The sequence below is a fragment of the Montipora capricornis genome, chromosome 11 (genome assembly GCF_036669925.1).
Source record: "Montipora capricornis isolate CH-2021 chromosome 11, ASM3666992v2, whole genome shotgun sequence".
NCBI lineage: Eukaryota > Metazoa > Cnidaria > Anthozoa > Scleractinia > Acroporidae > Montipora > Montipora capricornis.
Genome location: NC_090893.1, coordinates 6147910 through 6160819, shown reverse-complemented (window position 1 = coordinate 6160819; position 12910 = coordinate 6147910). Strand labels below are relative to the sequence as shown.

Below are 12910 nucleotides of genomic sequence, written 5' to 3'. Positions count from 1 at the left end.
GTTGATCACTTGCGTGTAATAAAAAAATTGGCTATGAGCAACTACAGCCAAAATAAAGGGTGTTTTTGCAAGGCTTTCCTGTTGCCATGGTAACTTGTTACATCACAAAAATGACTGCATTTTGTTCAGCAATAATTGATGTTTCACATGGTACCATAACATACATTGCTGTTACGTGATAAAGTGTTGTAGTGTCAATGCTTCCAATAACAAGGTCTCATGGAAGTGCTGAAACTGGTTTGAGCCACCTTAAATATCAAATACCATATACTGTTAACTTATGATACTACTTTTGTGTTGTACATACAGAGTACACTTTTGTGAAGCTGAGCCTTTATTTGTGTTGAAATGTTCAAATTAAGAAAATTCAAGTTTCAAAAACAGCCTTCACCCTAAGTTTATGTAATGAGCATTAACTGGATATTTTAGTGACTTTTTGTGGGGAGACCAAGCACTTTAGTGAGGAAGAAGGAGCACTCAAAGCATTTTAGTGGCAAAGTAAAAGCATGTACAAAAGTCTAGTCAGATGTCTACCCTTGTCAAATTCTATTGATTCTTTAGAATCTTGTTTTAGGATCTTGTGAAAGCAGATTTTTCGAACAGAAATATCCTTGAAGAATGAGGAAAAGTAAAGGAAGAACATTAAAGTTTTTTGGCTAAAATACCCATCAAGTCAAATCCTTTATTGCACTCTTAAAAGATATAAAGTAAAATTAATATTATATAACAATGTCCATCATCTTCACACTATCACAATAAAACATCATCAATTCTTTAAAAACCAATGCACACTTCAGGTTTTGTTTGCAGTAATAATAACTATTACTCCTAAGGGTTGTTTTTTCAAGCTGTTGTCTCTAAAGTGATATCTGTGCCCACCCATACAAGGCTAACCATAACCTTTTATGGCACTAAAAGGTTTAGTGGGCACAGATACCACTTTAGAGACAACACCTTGGGAAAACAACCCTAAATGAGTGTTGCCTGCACAGCTAAGTTTCTATGCAGACCTACAAACCAAACACTTAAAGGGGGCAAGACTATGGTTTTCTTCCGTGTTAAGGATGATTTGGAGTAATTTTGCTGTGCTTCGTGTACAAGAAGAACCCTTAGGTTTTTGTGCTCAGTACACCTGTGACAAAAATTTTCAATTCTAAGAAAGCACAATAGGTTTGGACATCAAATCTTTTAAGTGATCATGCTCAGAAGAAAAACCTCATACTACAGTACTTATATTACTTGATAAGAAGGATTAAAAAGACTTTTAAAAAAAAAAACTCCTTAGAGAGTATGGCATTCAAAACAAATATTTAAGCACACCAAACTGGAAAACTACCACACTGGCCACTATGTGTAACTTTCCCTTCAGTTGAGTTCTGGAACAATTTTGTAAATGGCTAAAACCTCTTCACATGTCTTAATGAAAGAGATGCTTCACAACTTCCATGCATTTCTAACCATCAAATCAAAGTAGGCATCATTATCAATGTTTGCTCCCACATTGGAGTAATACTCCAAAAATTCTTCTTCCGTCACCTAAGGAATGGAAAAAAGGTTACATGTACGTCGTGACACCATTGAAAATTTATTTCAACACTTGGATTTTGGAGCAACCAATCACATTTCTGAAAAAATAAATTATTATTTTGATGGGTGTATGCATAATGGTGGTAAGAGTTAGAAGGAGAGCCTTCCTCCCACCAGCCACTCCGAAAGCTTGCTTAATTGTAGGCTAACACAAGTATTGCAGGTTCATATTTTGTTTTCTGAAACCGCTGGCAACACAATACAGTGCGACAGCTTTGCAAATTTCAAGTTTTTGCAACTAAATTTCACATACTTAGATGCATGTGGATTTCAATAAGCGTCACGAAGTGTCCCCTTGCTCTTCTCCCCAACTTCAACATCACTCATGTCATGGAATACGGACAAAAATGTCACAAAGTGACCCCCAAATGCTGCCCTTTAAGTAAAGATTAACGGCTGCATTTACCCTAACCTAAAAATAATGCTAACCTTTATCCTTACCTTGTTGTTGAAAATAGGTAGCAATTGCCCAGACTTAAAGGGACACTTCGTGTTGGATGTCAAAATTGGACATGCATCTAATTAGGTGCATTTCTGGACATAAGTGAAATTTTTTTGTATCTTGTTGCAGTATTGCTGAATTTCAAGCCCCGAATAATATTAGAATCAAAGGCAAAGGTGGAAAGAACACTACGACACTGCAACTTTGTTAAGTATTTCCATTGGTTGATGCAGTACTTAAATACTGTTTACAAGTCTTGTAAACTTCACATGTGAAACAAACTTTACAGTTAAACTGTTTAAAGTTTTCTTAAATGTGATGAATGAATATAAAATACTTTTTTTAAGCTTGCCATCACTGTGGACATTCCCTGAACTACAAATGAACTATTATTTTTGCTACAAGTGAATGTTATTTTATTTTTGAGAGAGAGTTGAAAAGTTAACTCAAATGCTCAACATTCTAACTTAATTTTTATCACTTATCAAAAATTTTCCCCTTGGTCTTGCATAAATCCATTCAATTATTTGAGTTACCTTTCCATCTTTGTCATCTGGTTCAAACGTCCTCAAAAATTCTTCAAACACTTCCTTCTCTGTCTTTTTTCCATTTTTGTAATCAGGGTGCTCTCTGCAACTATAAGTCCTAAAGGAACACAAAAACATTTAATCAAGTTGATCAAAAAGTATACATGTAGTTCAGTAGTCTGCAGTCAAAATACTGGTTGCACTTCAAGATACAGCCACAGTAAGAAACACCTTCAGGCTTTGTACACTATTTTAGACCAAAATAGACCATAGTTCATGCCTTTATAACCAGCAAATTGGACTACTACTGTAACATTACAACTCTTTGCTCACTGGCCTCCCGAAGTACTTAGTCAAACGTCTCCAGAGTGTACAAAATGCTGCTGCACGCTTAGTATCTGGTTCGAAGAAGTACAAGCATATATCACCTGTTCTACATCACCAGTTGAAAATAGAATCATTTTTAAAATTCTTCTGATGGCCTACAAGTGTCCCTAACAACGCTCTGACATATTTATGTGATCTTATCGTAAGGTTTAAGCCTACATGTACTAGAGCACTAAGATCAGGTTCAAAAATCCTTCTGATTGTTCCTAACTCCTGGACAAAAGGATAATGGAGATTGGGCGGTTTCTGTTCATGGCCCTTCCCTATGGAACAGCTTGCCAGACTATCTCAAAATTCAGAAGACACGGGAAAACTTTAAAAGAAAAACTTAGGGCTTATCTATTTAATTACACTTTTATTTAATCATGATCAATTACAATTCTAAATTCTATTTTTTATAAGTTTTTAAGTGCCATCGAACTCTGGGAATTTGGCGCTATATAAGTGTACATATTATACTACAAGGCTGCTGCCTAAGAAAATTTTAAAGGGGCCCTCAGAGCTAAACGCTGAGAACTTAGGAGCCCAACATATCAAGTGAAAGGTGTTGCTGTGAAAAATTAAGGAGCCGAGAGCTATTCTTTGGGAGCCCCAGGCTACCGGGCTCCTGTTAGGTAACAGCCTTGTACTATATTAAAAACTCAAGGACTTTGAAGGACCACATTTTGAAATTTCAAGGACCTCTTTTTTAAATATAGTTAAATAAAATTTAACATAGTTAACGACTAGGAGCTAGTCTGGTCAGTAGTGTTTTGCAGGCGGTTGTTAGTGTCTTGGCCGTCTGGTAGCGTTGTTCAGCGTTTTGGTGCGTTCTGTAGCGTTTGTTGTAGTTACATGGTTCACGACCGGGAGCTAGTCCGGTCAGTAGCGTTTTGCAGGCGTTTGTTAGCGTTGTTATGCGTTTTTGTAGCGTTTGCAGCACTCTTTAGGTTGGGGGAGCCCTGGGGCTGACATGGTTCAGCGGTATTCCTGCGTAGTGCATGCGTTGTCCAATGTGCTTGCAGCGTGTTTGTTGCTCTGTTGGCGTGGCGTTGTGAGTCGGTTTAGGAGTTTAGTGGTTCTCGGCGTTCCCTCCCTCTCCCCCCCTTTCTTTTTTTTTTTTGTGTGTTATTATTATTATTATTATTATTATTATTATTCCACTGAGCTATCTGGCTCAAGTGTGACGGGTGCCTTAGGGGGGCCTGGCGCGGGGGGCTCGTGGCTTGGTTGCGGGTTGGGCAGGCCAGTCGGGTGTTCTAGCGCCTTGGGGATGTGACTGCGGTTGCAGCCCCCAGGCTTCCTGGGCACCTACCCTCCACTGGCGACGTGGGCGTTAATTTAAGTTGAAGAGTTAATCACAGCCAAAAGTCAACATCAATCAAGAACAATAACACCTGATATGTTTCGCATTCTTAAGAAATGCTCATGCAAATTTGATTGTCTTGTGTATGAAAATGTTCCTTATTCGCGAGCACAAACCGTGTCTGAATATCCAAAGTGCCTCGATAAAGGCAAAACTTTTCACCTAGACTCTAGGGACTTTGAACTTAATCTTGAACATTAATATTCGAGGTATCTGTAAAATATTATATTTGACCTGATGATGGTGTCATGAGGACACCGAAACGTTGTCTTTAATAAGTATGTTTCTGCCCGTAATTTTTATCATCAAATCCATTACATTATCATGTTTGAAGAATTTACTCACGAAAATAGTCTGACAATACGATTCTTGCTCACTTTCCATAATGTACATGAAAATAATACAATTAAGGCACTGGTAACTATTCTTGACCCCACAGCTTAATTGTCGCGTTTGTATGAAATAACTTGAGCGGCTGATTATTTTTAATGAAGTTCTCCAAGATTGAAAATGTGGGGTAATAAAAATTCAAGGACTTTCAAGGGCCAGGAATGAATAGCAGAGATTTTCAAGGACTTTCAAGGCCTTGAAAGTGTAATCTCAAAATTCAAGGGTTTATGTATAAAACAGTGCCACAGGAAAGTACTGCTCAGTAGCTTTCATTTAAATAGTCACACTTTAGGATTTCACTTGCAGACTAAAAAGAAGGGACCACCTCATTTGTACAATGAAATAAACAGCAACAGCGCTAAATACTGCACTGAAGCTTTCAATCAATGGCCATGCTAAGAATTTCAAGCACACCATGAATAATTATTACAATCGTCTTTAAGGATTTTATCTACAAGCTTAAAACAACAAAATTGGTGTCAAATGACATTCTCCCCAGAGTAATCCTGACTGATAAAAGCAAACTGATAATGTGACTTGGTACTGCATCACTTTGAAAAAAAACTTACTTCTTCAAGTCTTCAAAAGTTAATACACCATCGCCAGTCTTGTCTGCCTTCTGAAACGCCTTTTTGACCACAGCAAGTCTAGAACCAGACAAAGGTTTCTGCAATTGAAAGACTTGATGTAAGTAGGTGCGTTTCAGTGGTTAGGGTGTAACACCACTGATCGCAATTGTCCTTGTGGTCTTGTTCTCCAATCTACTGGCTATGTAAACAGCCACTTGGTTAAGTTTTCAACCATGTTATCTTCTATTGAATTTTTTCTTTCTCTGCTTGCTGTTGTAAAGCACATTAATTTTGAGTTTATTTATAATAAAAATGTGCTTTGTATTATAGATCAATTCACACTACTACCAGTGTAAATCTTGTCATGACCACTGTGATTGGTATGAAAAATTCCTATTTTGCACTAATTCACTTGCCGAGTTGTTATCGGACAGTTCATTATCAGATAGTTTTGTTATCAGACCGTTCAATAAGCCAATCACATTCCAAGTTGTAATTTAAATTCAAACAATCACAACCTTGGTTTCAACCACCACAGATACAGTGTACAGACTCCTAAACTGAGCTTTCTTTCTTTCTGAGTGACATTAAACAATTTACACCTCATTTGTCAGTCTTTAATGCAAATTTTCCTTTCTTTCAAAACTTGGCTCTTCTTTTCTCGGAAATCAAAATTTTTATGATTAATAGGCCTTTTTTGATATGTTAAAATTCAGCTTGATAGTGAGGCAGTGAGGACAAAGACAAAGTAAAGTGGTGATATGTAAATATTTTTCACATTCATCATACATCCCAGCCATTTTCCAATAAAAAAGTATAGAAAAAATAGGAAGAAATTAGCAGGAATATAGGAGATTTATAGGACAAAATATAGGAGTTCTATAGGAGGATTTTCAGGCACTCACAAATAAAATTCTTAGGTTGAAACACAATACAATGAGTCTTGCATCATTTCACGAGTTTGCAATGTGTTCATTGATAAGACGATTTACAAACAAAAGTAAACAGTGATTGTCAACAGTCACATGACCACCCCTTACAACCTCCAAAAAAGGTCAGCCGCTTATGAATAGTTTAACTTCCAATAGTGACCAACATCAATGCTTATGAGAGTTTGTAAAATGACCACTAAAGGCAAAATGCTTTCATCTGTTATCAAACTCTCTCAACTACATTTGTAATTCTTTAAGGAAATGTATGAAGATCAGTATGAGAATTTCTAAGTGGATATTGGGGCTTAAAGGGTTAACATGTTACTAGATATATATCAAGAGGTGACACATTTTGAATGAGAAACATTTAACACTTTCATTTTCCTTTAACTGTATTTATAGGAAATATCAGAGTTTTTGGCTCATTATAGGAGTTTTATAGGATCCTATAAAATAAATAGGAAAAATAGGATTTACAGGAAGGCTGGGATGTATGCATTCATTCAAACATGTTTCTATAATTGTTTTTGTTCTCACTGCCTCACTAGCAAGCTGAACATTCGATATTTTGAAAATGACCTATTGGTAAGAGGTGAGTGGAGTCCAATCACATGAGGCCGAGTACTATTAAGGATTAATTGAACGAATGTTTTGGAAATTTTTTGTTTATCAGTGTGGCCGGAAGTAGGAGCATTATGTGTGGAGCATTTAGCGGTTTTTGTTCCCTCCCTCCCCACCCTCTGCTTTAATAACAACCTTTATTTAAAGAGGGTAACACCTATTACTATAAAAGTATTCTCCACTGTGTATCAGTGTGACAGGTGCCCGTTTTTCTCGAGTGCGTGTGGGCTCATGGCTGGGTTGTCAGGTTTTGCCAGCCATTGGTGCAGTCTCCATCTTGGAGCTGGCTGCCAATGGTGGAAGCTCCAGGATGTCTCTGGCACCCAACCTCCAAAGAGCAATGAGGTTGTTTACCATGATAACATAGCTAGTTGGGATGATTATTAACATAAGGTCAAAATAATTTAAATATGCATAATACAATGGTCAAAATTTATCAATATGGTATATGAGGTGAGGTTTATATTCCTCATCAGGATGTTTTGCAGTATCTGTGTACCTAAGGAGATAGTGAGTGAGGCAAAATGCAACACACTGGGACGTTCAATCACTGACCCTGAGCTTCAGAGCACTACACTAAGTTAACATCAACTATGACCTACTAACAAATATTGGCTGAGGTCACACTTGACTTATACACTATAGTAAATCAGTGGTTTTGGGGTTCAATCGTGTCAATCAAACGTTAAGTTGGTAACAGACAAATAAATGCAGACATTCCTTTTTCATTTGCATGACTGATTTTTACGTCAATAAAATAGGCTTCATTCTGCCGTGCCGCTTGATAATGATGATTGTGGCTCTTTTCCTTTTGATTATTGCTATCCCAAAAGCTCACCAGTTTCATTTGCTGGCTCTTTACTTTCTTCACAAAAGAAAACAAAAATATTGCTCTCCTTGCAAGAAAAGTCCGACAGCAGCGGAAACGGAAAGCCGCTTTCACATGGCAAACCCAACGGCTTGGGTATATCCCAGACCGCAAGGATGGTTTGAAGAGATATAGGGAAAAAAATGTATTGTAAAACTAAAGGATGAAAGCTCTGAAATTAAAAAAAAAAGAGCGTTTGAAGTGCTTCGTCAGTATGTACAAGTAAGTGATAATGTCGAAGTGAGAACTGGCCTCGCAGGCTTTGACATTCATTCTTGTTGCCAAGTTTGTGTGTGCTGTGCGTTATGCTGTGTAAGGGAAAAATACTTCGGCATGCTTCTCACAGACCTTGGGAGAAATTATTCACAAACATCTACTCACATTCAGTTGGTGGATCAGTAAACGAAAGCACAGTGATTCAGAACGTATCTCAGAGTATCAAAAGCAGAGGTTTTATGTGTGTGTTTGTATTTCAAAGGCTGGCACAATCGAAGAGTCGTTGCATGTTGCATGTCAAAAAAAACAACATCAACAAGCTGTCATCTAACAGGGATGGCACTAGGATTTTTCAATCTGGGTCCTGGGACCCGCATGTTCGGCCAAATTGGGGTCCCAAGCATTTTTTGGGGGTCCCAAAATCTTGGTGACCCTCTGCGAGAAAACGAGTTTGTTTTAAATTATGAGAAAAAGAGAGTAACCAACTTGGAATTAATATTGACGCATATGCATAGGACCGGCCGACAAAGGCTTTTTCTAGAGCCGTTACATTCATTCCTGGACAAGAACTCTGTTAATGAAAGAGCACCCTTTCCAAGGGTTTACCCATCACTGGTTTCCTCCCTTAGGAGCAACGAACAGTAACGTCTTTTGCTATATATTTGCATTCAGTGACTTGCAGAGTACATTCCTCTGAAGAAGACCGCAGAAGGCGGTCGAAAATTTAGTTTAAACCTTTTTAGATGTTTTTAACCCCATTTCTTAGAACTTCAATTATGATCACAGATCGCTCCAACAGTTTTACAAACAACAGAATATACTGACAAATCAAAGCAAGTTGTGTGAGTTATTTAAGTCAGTGCCATGCGTCCTGGGACGCATTCAAATTTCGATGATGCATTTTTTGGATTTTATTTGCGTAAAAATGCACGATTTCTGCGTTAACGCGATCCCTGATCTAAAGAAAACAAATTTTAGACGAACTTGTGATAAACTAACTTAATTCAGGTTGGTTTACTATAGTAAACTTTGCTTTATCCTGCCACTGTTGCCAATGCGACAGACCAGACAGACATTTACCATAGTAATGTGAGGTAAGCTGGCCACATTACAAAATGTCTTAACTATGGTAAACTACGCTTTACTATAGTAAAAAAAAATGCAAGTGTGGCTTACTCTGAATGCCAAATAAAATTCATCTATATCAATGCCACCAGCTCCATCTTTGTCAAAATATGTGAACAATTCTTGCACCTCCTGCAGAACAAATAAAAGGGCAACACCATCAAAGTTAACACTCGATTGTATATATACACATTCACACACACAAACCAGTCTTTGAATGCTTCAAATCTTCACTTAAAGTAAGATTGCACCAGTTAGATCTTAAATGAAAAAGTTTTTGAAACCTTAAGAAAAAAAAGAGAAGTGACCTAAGTATCATCATCACACTTAAATTAATTTTAAGAACTTGAACAGCGTTCTTCATACCTCATCAGTGAGCCCACACCCATAGTCATGAAGCCCTTTCTTAAACTCGTCATAGCTCAGAGTTTTGCTGCGATCATCATCATAGATTCGAAACGTCCTATCAAAATGTAAACAAAAAAGCCACCTCTGTGTCGTTCTATGGTTGCAAAACTTAATTAAGAGCCTTAGAATTAAAAAAAAAGATTAATTACTTAATTAAGTCCCTCTGATAAATATCTCCAACAGGTGACAGACTCTCTCTTGAATTATTTTTACTATTATTGCTTTCCTTTAAGTTCTGCTCTTTTTCATAAGGTGCCAGGTACACTTCATGAACTTGATGCAGTCATAAAGGAGTTATGGATTACTTGTTGGACAGGGTCCTTTTATTATGTGAGCAGTTCCTCTTCTGAAGCTCTTCTATTGATGTTCCAAGGGACTTTTTGCTTGTGTACACCTTCCCATCCCCTTCTTCACAAGCCCAAGGGCACCTATGACCACTTGCATCATTTCTGTTTTCATGATCTTTATAGTTGCAGAACTAGTTTTTCCACTGTTTTCACTGAGGTGTTTCTTTCTGTGGGGGGGCTGACATGTCGATGAGCAGACAGATTCTCTCCAATTTACCTTTCACTGCTTTATCTGGTGGATTTGCCATAACCTCTTTCGCAGTTATCATCATCATCATCATCATCATCGTCGTCACCACCAACAAAAACATACCTACTGACCTAAAATGAGTTACAACGGTATCTAAAATGACCTAAAATGAGTAGGTCATTTTAGGACATTTTAGATAATGTTGTAGCTCATTTTAGGTCATTTTAGGTCATTCCAAAAACCAAAATTTGACTTGTGTTAATTGTTAATTTCACTTTACAGTGTCCCCAATTAGTGCTCCAGCGCTAAATCTACTAGACACTTAAATAAAGTTCCTTTCTGTCTTTTCTTTTCTTGTTTTAGGAACTATGTGAGTTACGGTATTAACACATGAGTTTGTTTTTGCAAAATGAACAAGCAAGGCTCTGTGAGCAAGTGAGTTTTGTGAAAACAAACTAGTGCATTTATACTGTACAAAAGCACTTTCCATGAAGAAGTTTGTTTGTTATATAAATACTGAGATTTAGGTCTGTTTCCTTTGCCCTCCTTTTTAAATTTCTTGTTTTTATTTTCAAGACATTTTCTTGTGCGTTCAAAAGCAACATCTTCAATGATACTGACGAGATACTTGGATTCTTTCAAATGTCGATCAAAACTTGAAAGCAGACCTTGGAAGACTTAACGGTTCACAGTCTCTACCATCTTTTCACTTCACACTAAGGAATGAACTGGCAGAGATGTTCGTTCAATTTAATACATAATTTTGGCTTTGATGTCTTCAGGATTTCTTTGTTCACGTTTTTCTTTCAGATATTCAACAAATAGCTCACATCTCTCGCCATCTTAGCTCTTGTATTTTTGTTCTGTTTTTCGTTAACATAGGCCACTTTCAGCAATGGCTCAAGAGAGGTCAAACAGGCCACTTCTGAAATAACACAATACTCTTTGTTTTTCCCTCCAAATTTGCATGTTTTTTTTGTTTTCTCTTGGAACCATTGTAAGTCCCATGAGGAACTGGAATCACTGCTTATGCAAAATTAAGAGGGAAAAAAACAAAGAGTATTATGGTATTTTGGAAAATGGCCTATGGACTTTCTAAATGCTTAAATCTTGTGGAGCCTTGAGCCATTGCTGTTCAAAAGCGTAAGTTTTCTGTACTTTTAGTACAAAGTTTTTTCGCTCTGATGGCTTTGCATGCAAGGAGCTTCATGAATAAAATCAGTGGTGTCTTTTGACAAGTCACTTCTTGGAGCCTGACAAGTGAGTAGCCTGAGTCATTTTTTCAAGAGCTCAGAGTTAATTAATCAGGCACCCACTCGTTCAGAAATTTGGTCGCCCGCGCTTGCAAATAAGACATCCCAGGCGACCGTTAGGCAGCACCCTTGTTGCTTCCTTCAACTATCCTGCTCTTTTTATTGCATTTCACTGGTTGGCCCCTAACATACTTCCCAGAATTGTTTGGCTTCCTCACCATTTGGTGCTTTGGGCTATTTCTTTTGTGCAATCCCAAATTTCTGTACAGCTTTCTCTGCCTTTTTTTCCTTGGATGAGTTGATTCATAACCACCATTATCATTTGAGATTTTCACAATGCCCATCCAAGGCCAGTGGCAAGGTTTCAAAGTCCCGCAGTAATGTTGAACTACCCTCTGGATAGGTCACTGCCAGGTGTATGTGCTCACAAGGGACCAGCAAATAATTTTCTCTAGCTCAGCCTGTGTAACCCTTTGACACCCATACTGGCCTAAATTGGCCAGACTTAGTATTTTACTTTGTCTAACGTCAGACGATTTTACTCATCAATGGGGTTCCACTGGGAGTCAATGGGTCAAAGGTCCTTGTCTAACAAGGTAGCTTGGCCAAGTCAGCCGATTAAGACAAGCCCCACTGAGCCCAAAACACACTTTATACGGAAACCACCACTAATCACCATCCTCATCATCATCATCATCATCAACCCATTGACTCCTAGGAGTGGGATTTAAAAGAATTCCTCTGTCTTACGCACAGGACTATATTTACTTGCGATCAGTGGTGGGTGGTGTTGCAAGAGTCATTGGATTAACCAAACCCAATATACCACTCAAAAAGCCATTTAACATTATCATCATAACTAATACTACTTTGCTCCCATTTCAATGAAACGTACTTGCCCCAGAATCCGTTTATACTCACCCTTCCCCTCCCACCAAAACTTACAGTATACCATCTTTAAGTCCCTTATATTATAAGAAGAATAGTTATTGTTGCAATACACGGGACAATCTAATTCTGAAAATAATAACTTAATTAAACAATAGGTAGTTTTCATCACTGGCTATGCGGCCATAATTTAAACCATTCAAATTTACCATACAAAGTTCATACAATCTGTTAATGGGAAATAAACCCAGCCAAGACCTCAGACCTGAGACAATTTGGACCAAGCAGAGGGAGCTAATATATCATCTTTGATATGCAAACAAACGGACACATTGACCCCACACCACCCAACCCACACCACGCGATTTAGGCCTCATCCAAATATGGCAGTTGTTAAAATACTGATAGCAAGAGGCAATGCAGAGGCTTAAAACTCTGGGGAAAGGAAAATTAAAAAAACTCTGAGAAAGTGAAATAATCCACACACTCTCAACAAAGAGCAGCACTTTGTAACCCATCACTATGAGGGCACCTTGATGGATCAAGCTTAAGGTTACCTTATGTCTACGTTCCCAAACCTTTAACACCAGCTTGTCGTATTTTAACGAAACCTCTTAATTTTTGGAGTTGAAGCTGGAGGACTGGCCAATTTTCTTCTGGACGTCAATGGCCCAAGCACGACTGAAGAAAAAAAGAAGCCCAAACAAATCAGAATACAAACAGAAATTGATGATTGAAAAATGATGATTGAGGGACAATGCCACAGCCATCCCAATTAGCAATGAAAATAAGTTTAAAAAATTGTTTCCTGGAAG

At 37.8% G+C, this 12910-nt stretch overlaps 1 protein-coding gene across 1 annotated transcript; it reads right to left on the bottom strand.

The window, feature by feature from the left end:
• Positions 1-316: 316 nt before the first annotated feature.
• On the bottom strand, positions 317-11523 carry LOC138023038 (calcyphosin-like protein). The gene is made up of 6 exons (XM_068870072.1): positions 11426-11523; positions 9376-9538; positions 9061-9141; positions 5248-5345; positions 2566-2674; positions 317-1536 (listed from the first exon to the last, which is right to left on the bottom strand). The coding sequence occupies exons 1-6, from the start codon at positions 11521-11523 to the stop codon at positions 1435-1437; spliced, it is 651 nt and encodes a 216-aa protein (XP_068726173.1). The 3' UTR covers positions 317-1434.
• Positions 11524-12910: the final 1387 nt, after the last annotated feature.

Coding starts and splice junctions, on each gene's coding strand:
- LOC138023038 (XM_068870072.1), bottom strand. CDS start 11,523: ATGGTGGTTATGAATCAACTCATCCAAGGAAAAAAAGGCAGAGAAAGC. Junction 9,142..9,375: donor GGTGTGGGCTCACTGATGAG/GTATGAAGAACG, acceptor TTTGTTCTGCAG/GAGGTGCAAGAATTGTTCAC. Junction 5,346..9,060: donor AATTTTATTTGGCATTCAGA/GTAAGCCACACT, acceptor TTTCAATTGCAG/AAACCTTTGTCTGGTTCTAG.